This window comes from Hippoglossus stenolepis, chromosome 9, assembly GCF_022539355.2.
Source record: "Hippoglossus stenolepis isolate QCI-W04-F060 chromosome 9, HSTE1.2, whole genome shotgun sequence".
Taxonomy (NCBI): domain Eukaryota; kingdom Metazoa; phylum Chordata; class Actinopteri; order Pleuronectiformes; family Pleuronectidae; genus Hippoglossus; species Hippoglossus stenolepis.
In genome coordinates, this window is record NC_061491.1 from 25,652,312 (window position 1) to 25,677,113 (window position 24,802).

Here is a 24,802-nt window from a genome sequence, read left to right on the forward strand (position 1 = left end):
TCCTTCCTCTCCTTCCTCTGCTTCCTCTCCTTCCTCTGCTTCCTCTCCTTCCTCTCCTTCCTCCCTCTCCTTCCTCTGCTTCTCCCTCTCTGCTTCCTCTCCTTCCTCTCCTCTCCTTCCTCTCCTCAGTTCTACTGTACGAGTGTGTTTCTGTACACGTGTGTAGATCTTGTTGGATGACGGTTCATATCTATTCCAGGATGTGGCACTTACCCCCCACCAACCCTGTCGGAGATGTCAAGACGCTGCATGTGTGCAAGAAGACATGTTGACTTTTGTATGTAAACTTCTTTGGCTGGTTTTCACACATATTTTTTAGTAAAGGAACCAAATACAAGAACCGGTCTTGACTGAGCTGAGATGTCTCCACATTTATAAAGTCATAACAGTCGTGGACGTGGAGACAGACGACGTCTCAGGCACATTTTTCCTTCTTTTTTCCCAAGTACAATGTAAGAAGTTGGATTTTCAAGTCATTTTCTGACATCTTAGGCCACTTCAGCACATTTAAACGTATGAGAAACCTATGTTCTCCCACAAATGTTTCTTTAAGCCCTTTCAGGCATTAAACTTATGTTAAATCTCTTCATAAAAGTAATTTTTACAGATATCCAAGTGCTAAAAACATGTCAAATGGACGTGGTTGAGTTTCTTGAAGTTTCTGATTTTGACAGACTTTTTGTGATGTTGTCTCTTGATCTTTTCTTTTTATAAGTGGGAATGACTTTTTGCGATTGCCCCTGAGTATCCTATGTCTGCGTCATCTGTTTTTAAAGATATAAGAAGAAGAAATAAATAATCCTCTTCAGTGGGAAATCTGCTCACGCATCTTTAATAACACTGGTAGGATTTTTCCTCATTATTCATGAAGTCTGGTAAATCTCCAGTTTTTACTCCCACAAATGATGCGCTCAACTGCTTCAGATAATGTTGCTTGCTCTAAAATATTTATTTAAATCCAATTCACCGACTGTACACACACTCACAGCCAAGTTCTGGCTGTTCGTAGCTCTCCAGCTCAGCATGTGGTCCCCGCTGTTCAAAACCTCCGCTATTTCCAACCAGAACTTTCCTCTCGAGTCTCACGTTAAAGGCTCTGGTGTTTTTTACACTTGAGGAATGTTTCTAGAAATGTGTGGATTATTTCAACGCCAGGGTCGGACAATAAGATGGAACCTGGAAGACGTAGGGCGTCGTTTTATCTTGTGTACTATGTCAAAAATAGACGACAACCAATGCTGCGCACGTTTGATTTTCTTTAACCTTCCACGACGTGTTCTCCTGGCAGAGACAGAGCGGCACACGAATGTAAACATGGCAAAGCCAAAGTGGAATAATGTTTGTGTCGCAGGCTGGAACAGTGGAATAAATATCTGTGGATGTTACAACCTCATTCTCGAAATCTCTGTTTTTAAAATATATCTTTAAGTCGTCGTAATGTTTCGTCAACAGAACAAAAATAAGGTGGCAACATTTCAGCGGTTTCTTTGACAAGCTGCATCTCGTCTCCTGCATCGGATGATTAAACAAAATGATTGAGAAGAAAAATTTAATTCCTTTGACATCACCTTGCAGAACTGTCGTATAATTTATATTCTTAATTTTTTGGCTGGCGTTTTGGCAGCTTTTCCTCCTCTGTGGGGTTACGGGTTGCTCACAGCGGTGGAGGGGGATGCACAGCCCTGCAGTCGGAGGGGCTGCTTCTTGTCCTGCATTATTAATACCTGATGTTCACAGTTGACCTGGCGCTTACACACTTCCCCTCGTCAAGCCATGAATGGACGAGTGTGTGTGTTTGTGTGTAGCAGACAGGAAACGATTCAAACCAGAGCAACAACCTCCAGGATGGAAACACAACATCCACCTCGCTGCATTAAATGTCTCCTTTTGGAAGAAATCAGCTCTTAAGTGGCTTCGTCTCCATCAGGCCGACGGGCCGGCTGCTGTGTGAGGTGCTGCCCTGCTAATAGCTGTTAGTTCTGTATGATGAGCTTTGCAATTTGTTCTCGGTAATCTGCCTCAGTTCAAGCCAGAATCGGGGGGGTTCATTACATCCTTAAGTGAGACGGGTTTCATCCAAATCCACAGCTTCTGGAGAGAAAGGAATGTAATAGAGATAATTTTCTCTGAAAAGGAACAAACAGAGCAAAGTGGGGCTGAGCGATCTGTCAAAAAGCCCTGTGAGAAAACTTCACTGACAACCATATAATGAGGCTCTGTGAGGGTCTCCCACCATCTCATTGTGTCTTTATCTGCGCTTTCCAAACTGGGAGGATGAAAAGACGTTTAAAAAAAACAAGGGGCTGCAGGTTCAGAAGAAATTACCCATGCTTATTTATTCAGAGATGTCGCCTCACAGAGCAACCAAGCCCCTGGGTTTTCTCACAGGCCCGAGCGAGCGCCAAATCACTTTGCTGCTTGAAAGCAGAGGAAAATGACAGAGAATGAAAAGGGGGCGAAGAGAAAGGACGAAAAACCCACAGAAAGAAAGAGGAGTGTTTTCCAAAAAAATCTGTAAAAAGAAGTGGGTTGAAGTGACAGATAAGAGATCAGGGTCATCGCGCCGGTCAAGAGAGGAGAAGTGCCGGAGAGACAGGAAGCAGATGAACACAAAAGGGAAGATGAGAAAACGAACGAGCGATCAGAGTCTCAGATCAGACCGAAATTTAACTGGAGCCTCGGAGGGAGGGAGACAGGGGTGGGGGGGGGTTGATGGCAACCAGCAACGGAGGAGGCGGGGAGGGGTGGAGCGCTGGTTGAGCGTTTCCCAGGGGTCTCGGAGGGAGAGGAAGATGGCTCGGCGAGTGCACCCCCCGCCGAGAAACTCGACAGGGGGCCAGCTTTTTGTTTTGGAGAGAGAAATAAAGAGAAGCTCCTCTTGCTCGCCCCCGACAGTAAGACAGAGATAACAGAGGCTCATGCGCTGCATATTTCTGCTGGTGGAGGAGCTTTGTTTCAGAGAGGTGGGGGGGCTCCTTCTAATCCAGTCACTCATCTCCCACCCCCACGCTCACACACCCACACGTTCACTTACACACATAAACACACACGTCTGTGAGGTACAGGAAAGTGACACGTACATGAAACTGCATGAATGTGTGTCAGTCCAACCTGAGTAGAGGCACGATTGGTTTATTCATAGAAATACTGTACAGTTGAATATCATTAATTAAAGTGTTTAAGTATTAATATTCAGCCTTAAGTGTGTTTGAGATTGTTTACGCTTTTATTTAGTGAACATGGACTCGTAGCTATTTCATAACTTTCAGTCAGATTTATTTATTTGTACAAAATGAAGTTACAATCCCCACATGCTTGTGGATGTAAACATCGTAAAATTAAGGCAGAAATATTCATTGTATGATGCACTGATATACAAACACAACACAAAAGCTTCTGAATAATTCTGTCATCTGTGTTTTAATGTTTAATACAATGCCCCCTAAGCAGCCCTCCACTCAGAGGAGCAGTTTAATGTGGATCTGGAGCAGATTAGCTAAAGTTAAATTCCGTAATCGCTGCGATGGGCTTAAACAAAAACTGAGTCGGGGTCTGCTCAAGGTTAAAGTGATCGCTGTCTCTTCCAATTACCTGCCACTGTTCAATCAGGCGCTCATCTTTTTTTCTATCCCCTCTCGTGTCGTTCCAATACGCTTCGGTATTGATTTGGACGGCAGCTTTGGCAAAGTGCATGAATAAAAACAATCTGCTTTTTCTTATTGATTATTCCTTAAAGGAACGAGGGAAAGTGACAGTATTTTGTCCTGTTTCAACTTCGGCTGAGTATTATAAAAACTTCATTACTTTATTGCATTATTTTATTCAAGCAAGTTGATTTATTGTGACTAATTCAAGTGTTTGTTACGGAACCAGAGTTTTTTCTAATCATTTTAATAAAATAAGCAGCAGGGTGACTAACGCAGCTCGATCCAAACCTGGAACTTTAACCAATAAATCATTAGACAGTGTTTCTGAAGCTTTTCCAGCCTTTTTACGGAACAGGTTCAGCAGGAAACAGACCGACTGCATGAGCTGATGCCAACCAGCCAATCAAAGCTGTTATTCCCAATGAGCTCTCAGAGCGAGTCGGTGAGTGACAGCAGAGAAAAGCAAGAAAAGTAAAGTTGTTAAGTTGTTGACGAAAAATTGGTTGAATATTAACGAATAGAAGAAAGAGGGAAACTTTCAAGGATTTATTTTATTTTGTATTTTATTTTCTTACTTGACATAAGACAAGAGCAAGATCAGACCTTTAAAATCGAAAAAGAAAACAACTAGAACATCTTGACATTTACAAGAAACTTCACACAAGGTGAAAAACAGCCTGTTCTCTCCATCTACCGCCTCGTCCTTTAGTCCATTATTTGTCAAATCGAAAGCAGGAAAAACAATGTAAAAATGATTAAATATTCTGTAACTGAACAAAAAGCAACGACAGAGATGTTCGGGTTGCGTCGTTGCCTTTGTGCTGTTGTGTGTCGGCGCTCTGTAACTTATTTATGATTCAGCGGACTCACAACAGCCAAGCGAAGGAGGGAATATGAGAGGAAAGACGACAAAAGAGGAGGTTAAAAACAGGCGGAAGGGAGCAGAGAGGGAGGAGGAGTGGAAAGGGTTTTACTCCTTGAAGGTGATCAGATGAAAGGAACAGAAAAAAGATCTGATGGGGGAGAAATAAAAAAGACAAGAAGCGGAAAAAAAAGGAGGGCGTGAGGGAGAGGGGTGTTTCCCTGAGGCAGAGATGTGTTTGTGTGTGTGTGACACAGAGAGAGAGAGAGATTAGTTCTCACACACACACACTCACACACACACACACACACACACACACACACACACACACACACACACACACACACACACACACTCCCTCTCTCCCAGTCACTCAGTCAGTTGCAACAACACGCTCACCGAGGTCGGCAGCACAAAGCAGAGCCTCTCTCTTACCAGCCTGCACACACCACACACACACACACACACACACACTCACACTCACACACCCACTCACTCACACATACTGTACCTCCCCACACACCACACACACACGCACACTCACAGACACGGTGACACACACTCTCTCAGAGCACACACCTCCTCAGGACGCCTGGGAAGCTGGAGCAAAGCTGACGAGAGGAAGAAGACAACAGAAGAAGAAGTAGTAAAGAAAAGAAGAAGAGGGAGTAAAGACACGTTTCGGTGGAAAACATCAATCAGGTGAGTGTGTTTTCATCGTTTCCGTTCACTCTGTGCTCATCTCCTTCGACTCAACACATCACAGTGACGGTGAGAAACCTCTGCAGCAGGAAACAACACAGTTAATGATTACACAGTGCAACATGTACTGTACATCCTGAGTGAGGAAGAGTAAAGTCTCGTGCACGGTGACTGTACCTGCACAGTGTGGGCAGAGTTCAGCCACACTCTCCAGGAGTTGATCTACTCACTCGTGTTTGAAGACTTGTTTGTTTTGTGTGAGGGAATAAAGACACAGAGGGAAACTTTAGTTGTTGTAGTTGAGTAGTTTTTTTGTTTTTGGAACTTAACACTTGTTCATCTGTTTAAATGAAGATCAGAAGGTATTTTTGTGTGTGTGTGTGTGTGTGTGTGTGTGTGTGTGTGTGTGTGTGTGTGTGTGTGTGTGTGTGTGTGTGTTGTACGCCACATCAGAGAGTGAGGCGAAGTGTTTGAAGATTTCCTGAGGATCTCAAAGACACCTTCCGTAGGTTCGGGGAGAATCAAGCTCATCGAACTGGAGCCAGTGTGTCAACATGTGTTTACACGTAGAGCAGCTGTAGTCACGGTGACTGTTGTTTGTCAAGAGGAAGATAAATAAATCAGGCGACGTTATCGTGAAGCCAACAAAGTCCACAGAGGCTCACTTGACTGGGTCGTCTAAATCATGGACTCTAGCACAGGAGACCACTGTTTTTTTCCGGTTTCTTTTGACCATCGTTCTCTGACCTTAACTGAGCGGTAACCATCGTAACCATGACACCGAAACTCTCCTGAACTTAACGAAGAGGTAAACTCAACCCGACGCAGGATGTTTGTCAAACCGAAGCCGAGTTGTGTTCATGCGAACCAAACTTTTACGTCTCACCAAACTTTGCCCGTATCGTAGAACACAACAGTTTTTAACGATGCGTTTGATAATCTTTATTCTGACGGCCTTTGAACACTAGACGAGTTCATTTTTCACGGAATTAATTTGCACATTAATGTTCTTTAAACCTGGTTCCAGTCAAAATAAGCTTTCACGCTGAGTGATATTGCAGCTTTTATTTTTTTTCCGGACCAAGGTTATTTCCAAGGCTTTACTTTCGACCTTCTAACATGTTGTTGAAAACGTCCCATATTGAAGCAGTAGATGAAAAACGTCCTCCTCTTTCCAGTCTGACGATTATTTGTTGATTTATTTAATATAACTCTCTTTAGGTGGAACAGTGCTGTGGTGAAGTTCTCCCTGTTTCTGCGCAGATACTCTGGCTTCCTGGCATATTGGGGTTAGGTTGATTCGAGTATGACTGGTTGTTTGTCTTTGTGTGTTGGCCCTGTGGTACACTGGCGGCCGGTCCAGTGTTTACACCGTCTCTCGCCCAGCGTCAGCTCCCCCAGCGACCCTCAGAGGATCAGTATAGATAACGGATTGATGGATTCGTCGTTAGCCATCGCTCAGTTATTTTTGTCTATAAAACGATGTGATGTAGCCACTTGAAGCTAGAAGCAGGAGAAACAAGTCCTGCTGAAGAAACTGTACACAGCTCGGACTGTCTACGAACAAATGGGACCTTAGTCTACTTAAATACTATGATAAATAATACTGTATAAGAATAGAACAATGATCTAGTTCCGGACGTTGCAGCAGTTCTTCTTTCTTCGTCCTAAAATTGTCCTGAAGCAGCCGTGATAAAGTTTAAGCCCCTGAACCAAACAGTGAAACTCATCAAGTTCTCTTTTCTTTAATGCTTTTGTTCAGGGTTCAGTTTGTTCCCTTATAATTTATCTTCTAAATCAAGTCCCGTTTAACGTGAGGAAATTTGTCTCAGAATGTTTTCGCTCTTTTGTGCCGTTTATTCGAGTCGCTGTCAATGTGCAAAAATCTTCATCTTCTCGTTCTCTTCTAATCATCTCAAATAAACTAAACTGAAGCTCCTAAAGAGTGAGATTTATCCAAACTGTGAACACACGACGGCCAAACCGAGGCAGCGCGACTTCTCAATCGCGCTCCCACACGACTAATCGGTGAAGTCGGACTGTACCGTGAAAAACAATCCAACCCCAATAACCCTGACCTCCTGTGGAGCGAGTGAAGAATTCAAACAGACGAAACAACCGGAGCAGATCCAGGTCAGAGGGGCTGCGGAGGGACAGACAGTGTGTGTGTGTGTGTGTGTGTGTGTGTGTGTGTGTGTGTGTGTGTTGTGTTTTTGACCTTCACTGTGTTTACAAAGATCTGAGCATAGCAGAGAGAGAGAGAGCGAGAGAAGGACTGAATGGAGTTATTGTCTGGTTCGTGTGTGCGTGTGCCTGTACGTTAAATTACTACGTGACTCAGACAGCGATCAGCCGGGCGAGTCATGCGAGTAAATGCTGGGGAAAAAAACAAGGAAAAATGTGATTCACGGGATTTTTTTGAGAGACGTGGATAGTTAGCACGACTGTTTAGAGCAGCTTCTTACGTGATAACGATAAACTGCAGATAGTGAGATATTTGTGGTGGAATTTCGCACGAATGAACGCTATTGACGTTTAGACTGTTTGGGCCCTATCTTGCATCCGAGGCCAACACAAGCGTCCTTGCTAGTTTCAAACCGACGTAATCCAAACCGTCATTTTCCCATCCAGTTCGCCCACGTTTATCATTTTCCGTAACATTTTCCAATTGTATTTTCTTGACATGTTGTGGTGTGGCAGTCAAACACGCTATGTGCTCCTCCGACTACCAACACGTGTCCACAGAGTTGTACCGATACGAAAAAGGATAAAACCTATACGGACCAATTTCATGCTCTGCATACGTGGATTTAAAGGGGAAGATGTCACTGTTCATTGATCGTTACACCCACAACCCATTCATGATTAATCAATAGACCAAGTACAACTATATTGAGCCATGGGTCTGACACAGTGACCTGCTTTTCAGCAGTTAAACTAGTAAAAGTGGATTTTCTCTTTGTGCACTTTCACCTCATGCTTAGATCAATGAAATTAAAAAGTCTGAAAATCCTTCCCTTGCTTCCTGTAGAAATGTTTAATTTTCCAAAAAATCGATGTAACAGCGGAAGAGTAGTAGAATATTGCGTCGCTGTTGGGTGTGGCTACACAAGTGCAATAAATAAATAAATAATAAATAAAGCTACAGGGATGTGTTTTTAACCCTGAATGTTTTAATTGATTAAAATGAAGCACGGCAAAGTCGAGGAAAGCAGCCTGAGCGTTTTCTGAGCGAATAATCGGAAAAAAATAGGCCCCGTGCATTCATAATTTATCACAGCAAAGGAAAACGTGTAAACTTGAGTTATTTTACAATTCGGAAGAGTTAGAGTGTTTCACTCAGACCAAAACAAAGTAGGATCACAATCAGCCGGAGCAATTAAAAGCACAGACAGTAAACGGGGCAAAGCGATTACAAAGTGATTAGAGCATAAAGCAGTGTCGATAAAACGCAGACAAGCAGAGCAGCAGCAATAAAACTTCACACCTTCAACTGATTTTACGCTTTTTCAAGGCTTCTGTTCTCTAAACTGTTTCCTGTGCTCCCACCAAACTGATGGAGGTTACGTTCTCATATTCCGCTGCTGGAGCTTCGCAGCTACAAATTCTTGTTTAGACAAAATCCTAATTGTGCAGAGAGCTATCACCCGTCCTCCCCCCACCCTCCTCCTCCCCCCACCCGGCCATGAGGAGGGGAAGAACAGTGGGATCTTCACAAGCTGTTCTCAGATGCATATTTCCCATTTCAAAACAAAGAAAAAGAGACAGTACGGAGAATTATGGGGAGGAGTGGTACAGATGGAAGCAGCGACAACAGAGAATTAGGGAAAAATCGAGCAGAGTTCGACGGAAACATGTCGAGACAGCGGCGGCAATTTGGGTGAAAAATGAAATGGGGTATTTAGAAAAAAGAAAATTAGGAACATGGAACCATTTGAGAGCACGATAAGAGCCTGAGAGTGACATCGACAAAGACGTTGTGTCAAATCTCAGGGCAGCGGTTTGACGTGTGTGTGTGTGTGTGTGTGTGTGTGTGTGTGTGTGTGTGTGTGTGTGTGTGTGAGATGGGGTCTCTGCCACCTTGATAGCAGAGTACATTATGGCTGTTTGGGCACATTAAGGGGCATTAGCTGGAGGAGCAACCATGAATAATGCATGGTCTTTATTTATGAGCAGAGTGCATACGTACCTCCTCTGAAGCGCAGTGAACCAGGGTGTGTATGAATGCCCGCACACACACACACACACTAACGCACACACACACACACATGCAGTCCTCCACTCTGTGATATACTCATAAAATCACACAATTTGGCAACCTGGCTATGTGCATATGTCCATACAGCAGCATTTGTGTGTGAAGAAGCATTACTCTGTGCAGTTGTCTATGTGTGTGTGTGTGTGTGTGTGTGCGTGTGTGTCTGTAAGAGAGTGTGTGACCATTGTTAATGGGCTCATTTTCTTCTCTGTCAGGACTTGAGGAACAAAGTTTTTTCGTATTGTGGAAAATCTGGAGGTGTGGGTCACCCAAGGCTGCACACACACACACACACACACAAACACACACACACACACACACACACAAACACACACACACACACACACACACACACACACACACACACACACAAACACACTCACACACACACACACACACACACATGCTCTAATGACTTCAAACAACCAGAACTTGTCACTTTTACAATTTAAGTTTTTCCAGCCTCATCCGTTTGTTCACTTTGTTCCGAGGTGAGTCTTCTGTTTATCATCATCAACACGAGTTTATTCTTAAGATTTTTAAGGTGATTTAAGTTGAGCAGGAGGATGCAGGGATTAAAACACCAACTTTCTGAAACACAACTTTAAAGCTCCAGTTTTGGTTTGAAAGTTGAAATCACAGATTCTGCTCGTTTCAATGATTAACAACAAATGATGTACAATTAAAATGTTCTATACTTCAAACACTTCCTCGAGGAGTCAGAAGACTATTGAGTTGATTTGGGGGTGTGGGTGTGGCCTTGAATAGAAACTTTGCATTTCTTCAGATATCGACAGATTCAAACTCCTCTTGGAATTCTCCGAAAGTTGAAATATGGAATATATACTCAGAGAACGAAGGTCAAGACAAGACGTTTATCTTTATCAAAGTTATTAATATAAAGTATAAAAACCTTGCCACTGTTGTCTCCATAAGCATCGCTCATCTTTTCAGATACCAAATATCTTAATTACGACCGAGGCCCCACAAAATATCTCTAATTCCCACCACTCAAGTGTAAACAGTGGTCAGTGGCCGTCTTCACACTCACATCTGTTGAACCCTCGTCCCGTCCCACACTGATAGACTGCACCTCCTCCGCCCTCCCGCCTCCTGATGTCCTGCCAAATAAAATCAATCAACCCAATCTCTCAGACATCGACCTGCTCTGTACAGTAACAAAATCATTCAGCTCCCATACTGGCCCGCCTCCAAAAAATGTAAGAAAAACATATCAAAGCGAGGTCGTAGAGGACAAACAGAAAAACTCCAGAGGGAGGAGCAGCTCTTTAGGGTTCGGTTTGTGACCTTGACGGATTCCCGACAGTAGGAGGGAGCTGGAATCACAAGCTGGGTGGTAATGTGGGTGTTTGTTTGTGTGTGTGTGTGTTTGTGCAGTTGTGTGACAGAGGAGGTGGTTGTGTGTGAGGGTTAAGCAGCAAGACAATTTGGCCATTTAGGATTCATAAAGTGCTTTGTTAATCAAAACCGCCCCCTGCTCGGCACCGCATGTCCGCTGTGTGTGCGCATGTGTGTGCGCATGTGTGTGTTAATGTGATGGTGTGTGTACACATGTGTGCAAATGAGGTGTAGGTGCAGTGTGCATCTGAGAAGAAAGTGTATGTATATGTTTCTGTATCTGAGGAGGGATGGGTTTGCATTTCCACTATTTGTGTGTTTGAAATCGCGCATTGTATGTCATGTGTGTGTGTGTGTGTGTGTGTGTGTGTGTGTGTGTGTGTGTTGAGGGGATGAGTGAGTCCGTCTGGAAAGTCCGTGGGACACTCGGATGTGAGAAAGAAAGGGACAGAAAGGATCCACCACCAGTGGAGCTCTGTGAAAATAGCAACACTTAGCAGATGCAGCGATTAGAACGTAATTTGTGCGACTGCATCACAATGTGTTTGTGCGTCTGAGTCTAATTTGTAGCCACTGCAGGACCTTGTCCTTTATTCTCGTCCTGGTCTTGTTTTTTCAACTGGTAAATTAAAGAATATAAATAATCACATTATCACACAGTTACAATGTGTCTGAAAGCTCACGTGTCTTAACACAGTGTCATTCGTAAATACACGACTTTTAGCCAAAGTGTGAAGATTCAGAAAGAACAAGTTCACTGAGGAGAAAGAACGACAACAAGTCAGACTGACCATCGGCAGCACTGAGAGAAATCCTGCTTGCATTGGGGGTCCATTAAAACATCCGTTGGGTTTTTACTGTCCCGGGTAGGCAGGCAGAATTCAGCATAAACTCAGTATATATAGTACAAACAGGTCACATCAGCAAAGCTCATTTTAACACCAACCCAGCCCCCAGCCCCCATCTGGTGATACCCTTTGTTCGGTGAAAATACGTCTACGTGTTGTTGAGTTATTTGGTACACACACACACACACACACACACACACACACACACATGACACAATATTTAAAGTTGTGTTAATTCACTTTTAGCGACTGAAGGTGAGAAAAAAAGACATGATTTTAACCGACTGTTAAAAATACAGTTAACAAGTTTAATTATAAATCCAGTAGATGCAGAGCAGCATGAGTCGTGTTTCCTGACGCAGACTTTATGGCTCTATATACATCACCTGACATCCCTCTTGTTATTACGGCTGTTGGAGGATTCCCAACAATCAAACATTACTGTGTGATAGAAAAGTGGTCGCTCAGATGGAGCAGTGTCTGACTAATGCAGTTTTAAAAAGCAGCTAACCCAGCTCTCTGTCTCCGTGTGTGTCTGTGTGTGTCTGTGTGTGTCCGTGTGTGTCTGTCTGTGTCTGTGTTGAATTTAATGCTGAACAGTTGAGATACAACTCAGACGAATCATCCATTTTGGACGGCAAAGCCACCAGCCGCCGGTTTGGCTTATCGTTGTCGCTCTAGGGCACCATTTGGCTCCAACGCCTCACCAACTGTGGCATCGTCTGTAGCCATCACCACCCTCCCTCCATCCCCTGATTGTCTCTCCACAGCTTCTCACCTTCTCTCTTTTTCCATCCTTCCCACCCTCCTCCCTTTAATAATCCTCCGTCCCTGGGGTCCTCTGCCCAGGTGAGAGGGATCTAAACAGTCGTTGCCATGGTAAGCTGCCAGCAGGAGCCCAAACACACCTGATGATGCAGATACATCATTTCTTTCACTCTCTGTCCGTCACCTTCTCTTCCATCCGTCACTCACTTTCTACTCGTCTTTCTCCACCCTGCAAATCCTCCTCTTTTCTACATCAGCACAATCTGCTTTGTGTTCCCCTTGCCACTCCCCGACTTGCTCTTTGTTTCCCTTCTGCCTGCACAGTGTAACCCAGAAAAACGGCAGCTCAGGACCCGGATAATATCTGGGCTCACTGGCCCGTGATGACATTGACCAGACACAACTTCCCTGCCCCCATCTGTCAGCTTGCCCTCGTTCCAGACACCCATATGTGCACAGGCGTGACACACACATGGTCAGCAAAATAACACTGAATTCACCCCAAAAAACAGGGTTATGTTGTCTGTTGCCCCGAAAGCCGCTGACCTTGCCAGTGCGCTAAGAAGGACGCAACCAAATCCCTCTCAGCCCCAACATAACACACACACACACACACACACACACACTCACACACACACACACGACTGCTCCGCTCCCCTCAACTGTCCCGCTTTGCTTCAGCGACAGTCGGGTTAAATCCACTCTGACGGGTCAGGCTCCTCTCACTGTCAGGCCAAGCTGTCGGGGCCACTGTCACTGTGAGAGAGACCACATATGTTGTGTCTGAAAGCTGTGTGTGGTGTGTGTGTGTGTGTGTTGGTGTAAACCAGGCGGCAGTGGGAGGGGGCTGGAGTGAGAATTAAGCAGCATGTGTGAGGTCCGTGAAGCTGTGGAGAGTAAAATAACGTGTTATTCCTCAGAGGAGTTGAGGACAGGTGCGATTAGAGGTGCTCAGCCTCTGATGATGATACGTGTGATGGGTTCAGTGGCTCATTACATGAACAAAGGCTTGTGAATATATACTGCGAGAGAATAATCTCTTCGAAATACACGTCAACATAAATATTATTAGGGAACAAGACAAAATGGAGAATATCCCTTATATGTTTGAAAGTCTTCCACACTAACTTGATGTGTATCTCCAAGTAGGTTTACACACACAAGGAATTTGCTGTGGTGTGTTTGTGCAAGAATAAATATAAAAATAGGTAAAAACATTCATCGGGTGTTTCGTCCTTCTAATCACAGGACGCCCTCTTCTAAGGCAGGTCCACCACAGGCTGGTCAGACCTGTGTGTGTGTCCCTGACATCTTGGGGCCCAGTCGGGGTCTTTTCCTCCTGATCCAGAGCCTTTGGCTGCGTCACAATGATTAATTTGAATTGACACAGCTCAGTGGTCACGGATTTAACCCAATAAACCCTTTAAGTCTATAAATATAGATCGTTGTGTCTGTTTCAGTGCAGAACTGTATTGACACATATCAGCACACTTCACTGGTTTGTGATTCTGCCATATTGAAGCCTCGACTTGGGCATTTGGTCCTGCTTCATCTTGGTTTTCTGAAAACAGAAGTAACCGTATTTGGAGGAGCAGGGGGGGGGGGCCTCACTGAGACCAACCAAACTGAGAAAACCAATGTTTTTGTGATGTCGCGTTAGGATAAGGTGACAGGAGTGAATAATGATGCTGATATTACTGCATGTTCTCCTGGATTCAAACTGTAAATGGTGAGTAATCTGTAAAACCCATAAAGTGAACGTGTGAAGTTTGTTTAGTGTGTGAAAGAGGAGGAGGAACATTTGGAGATCAAGACACAGAAAATGTGGCTCATCGTGACTCAGGAGATGACCAAGCATCTGCAGCAGGCGGCCAACCTCTCTCTCACCTTTCTAAATCTAAATGGTGGTGGGCACTGTGCCATGCAAACACACACACACACACACAACCACAAACATACACACACACACACACACACGTCCCAGACATGCAGACATAAGTGTGGTGTGTATGCCAGTGGAGACAATCAGACATTCATGCAAAAGCCCCTTAGATTAGAGCTAAATACACACACACACGCTATCACAGAAACAATTTGATTTTCTATGCAAACACATACAAACACAAACATTCCTTTAACAAAACTGCATTTCCTAATCAGACCCTCCCACCCCCCCGGTTCACTTTCTAACAAAACAACAACACTACAACCCCCACTTACTCTGCACACACATCCTTACACTCACGTAGTAAACACACACCACGGAGGAGGAGAGGGAGCGAGCACGTTTTGGTGTTTAATGCGGTTGACCCAGATCTTGGAACATGCACGGCTGACGATGCAGGAAGGAGAACGAGGGGGGGAGCAAGGTTTTTAGAAGGAGAGTGGCGCTATCTGTGTATTATGCATGTGTGAGTGAGTAAGATGATGGGGGGGGGGGTGAAAGGGTGGTGGGTGTGGGCCTCTGGGTGGCTCGGAGTGTGTGTGTGTTTTGTTTCTTTCTTCTGAGGCTAATCGAGAACCAGCGGGGGGCTGATGGGTAAAAGACGGACAGACCTCGGAGAAGGTCAAAGTAAGGCAGAAATAAACAGAGAGAGAGAAACAGATAAAAGCCTGCAAAGAAAGATAAACCTACAGGAGGTGAGGGGAGGATTTTCCAGAGGAGTGAGTCCTCCTCTTTCTGTCTGTCACCGCTGCGTTTGTAAACACACTGAAAGGACACAGTTAATTTGCTGCTTCTAGCTGGAGGCTCACTCACAACATGGTGCGTCCACCAGCCAGCGATGTGTAGCTTCATTGTGGATAAACAGTTTACACTGCTACGGCTGAACAACGCTAGTTTCACAGCCAGTAGAGTTGAGGTTGATGCACAGTTCAGTTTTCTGTACAACAATGATTTCTGCTGGCGGCTGGGATCATCTGATATGTGACCATTGAAATAAATATCGAGTTTAATAGCATGCAATAAACGGAAATAGGATAGGACAGGACAGGACAGGACAGGATAGGATAGGTTAGGATAGGATAGAATAGGATAGGACACTGTAGGTTAGGACAGGACAGGACAGGACAGGACAGGATATTCACATTTATTGTCTTCCTTAGGAGAACTTTGTCTTGGGCATTTGAGAGAAAGATAGAGACGCAGTCATTGCAGCAGCACACAGCCTCCCTATATGTGAAATTGAAATTCAATAACACATTAAAGATAGATAATATTGCTCAAAGCGCCTCATCAGATTGTCATATAACCACGTCGATAAAGTTTCCTTATCCCTGACCAAGTCGTTTTTGTGCATAAACTGAACCGAGCCCTAAACACAGCGAGTGTTTTCCTAATGCAGATGATAATGTTAACAATGCTCTTATGAGCTCTGTCGGCACAGACCATCTTCTGAGAGAGAGAGATAAAGAGAGAGGAAGAGGCTCTTGTCAAGACCCACTTGGACAGTTCTGCCTTCGTCTTTACTTTGAACCTCTCAGGAAAAGATCAAACCCTCCTCGGGCTCAGTACCTGGTGCAGGGTGCCTCGAACTCCTCACACAGACGGAGTTCCCGGGAAGAGGCGAAGCTCCTTGACTTCAATAAAGAGACGGGCGAGTTCTTTTTGACGCTCTCATTCACATCTCATGTTTCTTTCATCTTATCTGTGAACTCTGAAGGACCTGGCAGGAGATCGGGCACTTTGTTGGACTTAAAAAATACCTTTGTATCATTCTGAGATGGCTGAAGGAGGAAGAATTTATTTTTCATTTTATCCATACATCGTCAAACATCACAAACCACCATCCAAACTCCCACTCTTCATTCTCTGCCATCTTTCCTGTGCCACAACTGAGGAACGAACGCCTATGGTCGACTCCATTTGGAAGCATGACTGATTCCCGTCTTTCTCAGATGGCTTCATCTATTTTGATTACATACCCCCCTCGGAGTGCTGGCCATATCCTCTCCTCGTGGGTAATGGGAACGAGATGGGAAATAGGAGCAGCCTCGTTACATTTCCTTTGTTATTCTGCAAGGCAATCATCTCCTTGGCTGTGATCAGAGAGCGTGATTGGTTGAGCGGGAGCGGGGTTCAAGAAGGTACAGGAGACAAACAGAAAAGAGAGAGAGTGGAAGTTTGGAGGGAAAGAAAGGCAAATGGCTGAGGAAATGAAGGTGGGATATAGCAAATAAAGAAAAAGGAAGGAGAGCGTCGTGTGATAGAGAGATGGATGAGAGGTGGGGGACTGAAAGGAAGACGGAAGACAGGAAGGAAGGACACAGAAAGTTTTTATCTGTCTCTCACAGCCTCGATGATGTGACAGCCTTGGCAATCCAAAGCGTTCCACCATGCCGCCCCCTACCAGGGACAATCTTCCCTGCTTCCTCACACACACACCCTCCCGCAGAGCACACACACACACACACACACGCCAACTGTACCTCACCCCCATCCTGCCTCCCGACTGCCCCCCCCCCTGCCACCCTGTGCTCCTCCGTACAGGATAATCCTCACCCCCTCACCCCCCTCACCCCCACCCACCCCAAATACCATCGCTCGGTAAAAAAAGATATTTCCAAGGGCCTGGATCACAGGCAGTCGCACGCTGCGCTCTCGCACAAAAGGCAAAGGCACTGCACACATGCAGATGAGACAAGATACACACACACACACACACAAACTTATAAGGCATGGGGACTCCAAAATGCAGATGAAAGCATCTGCATTTCACAGATAATTACACTCCACCCTCCCCCTCTTTCTCTCTTTCTCTCTTTTCTCGCCATCTCTATCTTCCGTGGCCTGGAGAGAAACTCGTGTTCGTCAATATGGAGAATTCACGCATCGTTGACAGTCCTGGCATTGTTGTGATTGTTGTTGTTTGCTCTGCCCGTCCATGCCGGCTAATGCGAATCACGTGAAGCAAATGAGTGGGAAAGACGAGGACTAGCAATGACTCATGTGAGCCTCATTAAGCAGAAGCTAAGTGGCTAACGTAGAGCTTACGTGGCGCTGCTCAGCCGTCAAGTGGCGCAAATTAATTCGGCCACGTTCGGACAGTTTTCGTCTGCAAGGAGACAATCAAGTTGTTTTTAGACCAACTTCTCTTCCAAAATAAATTCAGAGCTGTACAAACAGAGCTAAAACCGAGGGAAATAAGTATAAAATATGCATAAGAATAAACACAGACACACATACCAACAATGAAAGTCTAAAATATGATCTTCGGAAGAAAAGAAATTCTATTAAATTGTCCTTTTTCATTAGAAAGGACTTTATTTATGTATATTTGGAATGTTGTTGCATTTCAGGCAGTTTTCAACCAACAGTAGTAAATACCACATGTGGATGAACCTGTATCAAGTCAATAAATTATATGTTTTTCAAAATATTTCAGAAAACAGAAAGGAAATGGAGGTTTTAGTTATATCACACGTGCACGGAGCCGCTTCTCATTTCCAAATCTCATTTTCAATTCACAAAGATCAAAAGTTTATTGACTCAAAAAACATTTCAGCGCAGAAAGGTGTGTTTGTGTTTTATTTATGAGCAGCTAAGAGGCCGCTGCAGGGCATCCCCATTAACACGGTGCAGGGGTTTGTTGGCTGTCCCATAAACAGCAACACAGAACTGGGTTACAGAACTGACGGAGAACAAAGGTGAGAGGTGAGCGGGAGGGAAAGGGGAGGTGGAGGAGGTGGAGGAGGGTCACGAGGTGGAAGTGAAGCGACTCGACAGCGGGGAAATATTCCTGCTCACAGAGGAGTCACAAGGGGACTCACGCAACCACTTAACACAGGGCAAGTGTCTCGCTGTGCAGCACACACACACACACACACACACACAAACCTCCCAAAAGTCTCTTTGTCTCACTTGCCCACACACACACACATATAAACTCTAACTAACTGCACACAGGTGAACTCTCTGTGTGCAGCCAGCAGCTGATGCACATGTTCGTATGTAGGACATCTGATATTTCACCTGAAGCATTTAACTCACATAGGAAACACTGTCGTTACAAACCTTGACCTACTCATACCTCGTGGTTATCAAATAATATTATGAGCCTGTAGCCAGAAAACAATGACGCAGAGCAAAGTGAAATATATTTCAATACAAATATGTATCAAGGAGATAAATCCTGCACATGGACCGTGTTTAAAAATCCTCCTACTATTCAGAAATGAAGCAACAATACTGGAGGTTCCTCTAGACTTTGCTGATATATAATCAAATTTATACAAATGTATATGTTGTCGGAATACGTTTATATTGCAAATTTCCCGTTTTGGGACTAATAAAGGATTATTTTATTTTATCTTATTTTATCTATTTTATCTTATCCATCTTATATGTTATCTTAAATATAGTGTTATATAGTGTTTATGGATTTCTACTGTAATATAGGTGATTTTATGTCTGTACATTTGTAACATTAGTTACACACTCGCAGTATGAATAAATGAAATATGAATATTTATATATATACGCCTCTGAAAAGACATTTATTATACATCAACAAACAAGAACCACATCCACAGGATGACAGAGGTGGCGAAGGTTGCAACATCGATGACGACAATGTCACCAAGCCGGGGGATAGCACAGAAGGTCGGGGGTGCAGCGACGCTCCCTGAAGGTACAATTAGCGCTCGGCTACAGGAACAAAGCTAGACAGGGTTCCTCCTCCGAAGCAGAACATGGTTACACTAATTAATAAGTCAGTCGCATCAGGGGCGGCTTCAGCACAATAACAACACTTACAACTACGACAACAGGAAAAGCACTGGGACCAACAGAAAAACAAGAGGAAGAGTTTAGTGTTTCACTAACAACAGTGTGTTGTGTTAATTAAGTAAAATTACAGCTGCGAGCGGTTTACGGGACACTCTCACGTTGGTGGAGTGAACCTGGAAATCAAACATCTGAAAACACCGGGTGCTCCCGTCCAAAGAAGCTTCAAACGTAAATGGACTGTTTTATATCGTGGTTTTCTAGTCTAAAAGAGCTTTAGAGTACAAATCGCACTCACACATTCACACACACATTCATATACAGTACAGTGCCATTCATACAACGCACAGCTGTCAGGGGCAATTTGGGGTTTGGGCAATCGAACCACCGAGCTTCTGATAGTGGATGATTGTCTCCACTACCTCCTGAGCCACAGCCGCCCACGATAGACCAGTATTCCCAGCAAGCTTTCCCCTTACAAAGCCTCCTTGTCGACCAATCCTTCCATTCCAGAGCAATGGAGGATCCAACGTCTTTGGTTAATCCAACAGTTTCATCCTGATTCAAGTCTTTGCACTAAGCTGATCTCTGATCTCAGATTCATATTTACCATAAGTACACGAGAGTCGTAACAATCCTCTCATCTAACTCTCGGCAAGGAAGCTAATGAGCATATTTCCCAACATACAGAACTATCTATCTAATAGATATCTCTGTCCGTCTGTCTGTATGAGGAACACATATCTCGGGAACTTGTCATCTTTGCGGTTTCAAACTTGTGTTGAGTTAAATTTGATGCGATCTGGACGCTTAATATGTTCAATGTTCACGACTGATTCTCTTGCTCTGGCCCAATCACTGCAGGTCACCTTTACAGTTTCAGGATTAGAGCCATGATCTTCATCTCACATTAGGTTAATCGATCATTCGTCATCGTTATGTCATAATGACGTCATCCTGAAGTGCCATTATTGTTGCAGTGTAATAAATACATATAAAGTGCATGTGCAGGGTGTGAATCTCCCCTCTGATGCTTTTCACTTCTTTCCTGCAGCAGATGAGATGAAATCCGATGCTCAGTTGAAACAAAACCGTCTTAGATGATAAGATCAGTTCACTGCTTTAATGCGTCTGTGCAAATGTGTTTGTCTTACACTAAAAACATCCTGACTGGAACATCACTGAATACAGATTAAACCCAACAGCAGGAGACACACTGCGGCGTTCAGACGTTCAGGATTCACTGCACCTCGTCTCCTCCACTTTAACAGTGGTTCGGCCGAACTCAGAAGGGTGTTGCTGCTTCTCGGGGGAAACACCACAAACCTCATGGAGGCATTCATCTTCTATGCAGCTGCTTTCTGCTGCTTCAGATGTAGATTAATATTTCAAAATCTTCAGGCCATAATCACATCACAGCCCGACAGTGTCAGCTGAAACCGCAAGTGCTCGGACAGAGACTTTGTAAAATGGCATATTAGAGTGCAGAGCATCTCAGACATATGGGATCATGAAATCATCAAGTAAGCGTGAATGAATGGAGCCACTGCTGCAGCTCTGTGAGATGAAATGTGACGCTCTCGTGCAGAATATCAAACAGGAAACATGTCAGTGCACCTGCAGCTCTGCTGAAACAGATTCTGGTCAAACATCCACAAACAGTTGCACGTACAGAGACATCCGGAAAGTGAGGTCTCTTCAGTTTTTGCTCTGTTGTGTTACAGATTTAATTTCAACAGGCTAAAGTTCCCGCTTTAGCTCAACAACCCTCGGATATAATTAAAACATAATTTACACATTCTTGCATATCTATTAAAAAGCAAGAACCTGTATCTTAATGCAAATTACTGTCTAACAGTGAATGTTTTTCTAGTTGATGTGGTCATTAAGTTGTTTTCAGACATGAGCTCTGGAAAATCACTGGAAATAATCAATAAATAAACAATTCACTGCACATTCACGAGACATAAATAAGCTCATGAATAATTGAGGTTAAACCAATCATTACAATCTCAAACACCATTCATGTATCTCTTTTTAAGTAATAGCCAAGACCTGTTTCTGCTTATCTTTTAATATTGTGTGTGACCATAAGGACCATTTGTTGATATTATTCATAGTTTTTGTGTTTCTATTGATTTTGTTGCATTTAACCGAGATCAGCTGCTCTGTTTAATCTATTATTCATTTGTTTGTTTTGGATTTTGGACTTTCGTTATATTTCACCGATCTCAGGAAGAGTTGGCGACTAGAAGTTCACAACACGTACATTTGTATTTGGTTTGTCTTTTGTTGATTTATATGATTCAACACTTTGGTGTCTGGCTCATCAGCTGTGGTCTCTCTCTGTCCTAAAATGTGTTATGTTGGAATAACTTTGATAAAAAAGATCAATTGTCTTTCTTCAGCAGTTGGTTTTGCTGAATCTTAAGAAGTTAATTTGATTTGCATAAAGATTACTTGTTTTTAATCTGCAGCATTCTTCCCAGATGTATTGTTATTGTTGCTGTTGATCTGCTTGTGTTGTATGAAAGTAGAAAGTGGTGGAAACAGCAAAAGCAGCCAATAACCTTTATCTTTTTTTCTTGGCTCATAGGTTGTGAAATTGAAGAGCTCCCTCCTGAGGCCCCCCCCCTGCTGACTAATAACGAGCACAAATCCGTACAAGTCTGGGAGCTTCATGAGTGTGTGCACATAACCACCACTCCACCTCTGTGTGTGTGCGGCACCATGCTGTGGACAGTGCTACTAGCGCTGCTGGTGCTTCTGTTGCTGCAGACTCAGCTGTCTGTGTGCTTAAGGGAATTACGCACCGGGGGTTCCAGCTCCCCTGCCTACTCCTCTTCATCGTCCTCTTCCTCCTCCTCTTACAATGCCACCCAGCAGCGGCTGCCCGGAGCCATTATCATTGGCGTACGGAAAGGCGGCACCAGGGCCCTGCTGGAGATGCTCAACCTGCACCCGGATGTGGAGGTTGCAAAGGCCGAGGTAAAACACCGTCACCACAGATTCAGCCAATCACTGTACTTCAACACCTCCATTAAAGAACTGCATGCTGCTGCTTCCCGAAGCTTTTCTATAGAACCATCCAAACAGAGTAAAATGAGTTCAACAGCCACATGGTAACGAGAACAGTGAAGTTATGAAGGCCACACTTTTCACCTATAGATAACTGAATGTTACAAGGCAGCCAGGAAGCAATCAGCTGATGTAGCAATGACCCTGATCCTGAAGCTGAACAGCTGATGCAAGTGTGCGTCCCCATGAGGAATCTGTTTCACCACTGCAGTTAATGGGAGTGCTGATGTCGTTTCCCTCCCATTTCCCCAATTAAACCAGTCATTCCAGTTACAAGTGACAGCAGCCCCAGCAGAGCAGGAACATTACATCCTCATCAGTGCAGAAAGGCGTAGATACGACGTATGGGTTGTGTGTGTAGAGGTTCATGGTTATGAATGATGACAGGACCAAAGAAGATACATTCTAATCAGGACAGCTCCAGAGGAGGATTTCAAAGTTGGATTTGATAAAAAAGATGGGGTCAAATGAAAAGGGTTGAATTTCTTTTATACTCTCTCTGTTCTAAACCTGCATGTTTGGAATTGGCTGTTTTGTTGGTGTTGATGCTGGTTGCAACCTTCTCTCTGAAATGGTAAAAGCAACCTGCAGTAATTGAGCCACGGTAAAGAGCTCATGGCGATTGTGTGAAGCCAATAAGATGAAGAGTTCTGCAGAAATGCGAGCCACATACAGACTAACAGGGATTTCTGGAATATTTATATAGCTGGTGAGAAACCTACAAATCTTTTCAGTACCAATAAAAACAAAATTTCAAAACCACTGCATCAGGAAGTGACAGGAAGTTTTCCACTCGTTCTGTATCATTAAAACTGATCTACCTTCTGTCCTTCTGTCAGGTGCACTACTTCAACATAGAGGAGCACTACCGCCGAGGCCTGGCCTGGTACCGAGCCCAGATGCCCCTCTCCCTCCCTGGTCAGCTGACAGTGGAGAAGACCCCCGGCTACTTTGCAGCTCCTCAGGCTCCTGCACGTGTCTGGGACATGAATCCCGCCGTCCGCCTGATACTCATCGTGCGAGACCCGGCCGAAAGACTGGTTTCTGACTACACCCAGGTCCTTCACAACCGCCTGACCCGCCACAAGCCCTACCTGCCACTAGTGGAGCTCCTGCTGCACAAGGGCCACATCGACACTGGGTACAAGGCGCTGCAGAGGAGCTTGTACCACCAGCATCTGGCTCGCTGGCTGGAGGTCTTCCCCAGGGAGCAGATCCACGTGGTGGATGGTGATGCGCTCATTCGGGATCCTTTTCCTGAGCTTAGAAAGGCTGAGAGGTTTCTGGACCTGCCGCCCAGGATCAGCCCCAACAACTTCTACTACAACACCACCAAGGGCTTCTACTGCCTCCTGTCTGCAGGACATGACAAGTGCCTGGACGAGTCTAAAGGCCGGCCGCACGCGCCCCTGAGCGCCCAGGCCTTCCAGAAGCTCTGCCAATACTTCAGGAAGCCCAACAAGTTGTTCTTTGAAATGGTGGGCAGGTCGTTTTCCTGGTGCTGATCAGGGGTGAAGAGACGCTGTGGAGACACCAACACATTCAGGGACTGAGAGGGAGAGAGAAAACTATTGTTTGTGTGTTTTTTGTCGGTAGATGAGTGGAGAGATTTGAGTTCTGATGAAGTCCCTTGTTGTTCGTATACCTGCTCAGGTTCTAATGAGGCCAACAATCGTGTGTGAAGATATTTGGAGAATTCAAACTGCTGTTGGTGAACATGTGGCCAACAAGACTTTTACCATGACCATGCAGGTGCCTCCCTGGACAAAGCTCTGACAGCCGTGCCAAACAGCAAGTCTGAAACTGAGAAATACTTGCTGGCGCTTTTTTTGTGGGTTGTTACAAGAGGATGTGCAGAATCGACAAGTAATAGACATAGAAATAGACAAGTGGGCAAAAGATGAAATGATTTGTTGCACTAAGAACTCTACATGCTTAAAAAATCAATGTCGACAATTTCAAACCGGAACTTTCATTTTTCTCAACAGCTGTTTGTGTTAGTAATAATGTTTGAGTTCAGTCAATTTACTTCATTCTTTTGTCATTTTACTGGGTTGAGTTTTAGATATTTGGTGAGAATTTCTTATCTCTAAGGTCTATTACAAGTAGACACATGTAGTTCTTTGACTAGCTTGTGTTTCTTTTGACTATGTTCTTCTAATAAATGTGTTCATTCCAACCGTCTCCTGTCTGAACCCAGTGATGAGGTGTAAAAGGGTTTGAAAACATCAAACGCAGGAACTCTGGGGTAGAGCGTCACTGACGGGCCTCACTGGAAGCTCCTTTCTCTCAAGGTGTATGAAGATGTTCTCTGTCAGGGTCTATCCAACATGTTGCTTAGCATCAAAGTGAGCCCACGTTTTCCTTTCATCACGGAGCTGCTCTTGTCAAGGAATTACCCCCTGTCTCACACACGGTAACAAATCAAACCTGCGGGTCACCTGGAGGGTGTGTGTTTGAATCCCCACTTTCAGTTACAGGATTTCCTACTTTAATTCACTTCATCTGGAAAGACTAGATTAGTGACAGGTCGTGACATCAGCGTTAAGAGATGAA

The 24,802-nt window shown here is 44.3% G+C and overlaps 1 protein-coding gene across 1 annotated transcript; it reads left to right on the forward strand.

Moving 5' to 3' along the window:
* Nucleotides 1-4,857: 4,857 nt before the first annotated feature.
* hs3st1l2 (heparan sulfate (glucosamine) 3-O-sulfotransferase 1-like 2) lies at nucleotides 4,858-24,425 on the forward strand. The gene is made up of 3 exons (XM_035164989.2): nucleotides 4,858-5,211; nucleotides 21,765-22,156; nucleotides 23,086-24,425. Exons 2-3 carry the CDS (start codon nucleotides 21,899-21,901, stop codon nucleotides 23,749-23,751), a joined length of 924 nt encoding a protein of 307 aa, XP_035020880.2. The 5' UTR covers nucleotides 4,858-5,211; nucleotides 21,765-21,898; the 3' UTR covers nucleotides 23,752-24,425.
* Nucleotides 24,426-24,802: the final 377 nt, after the last annotated feature.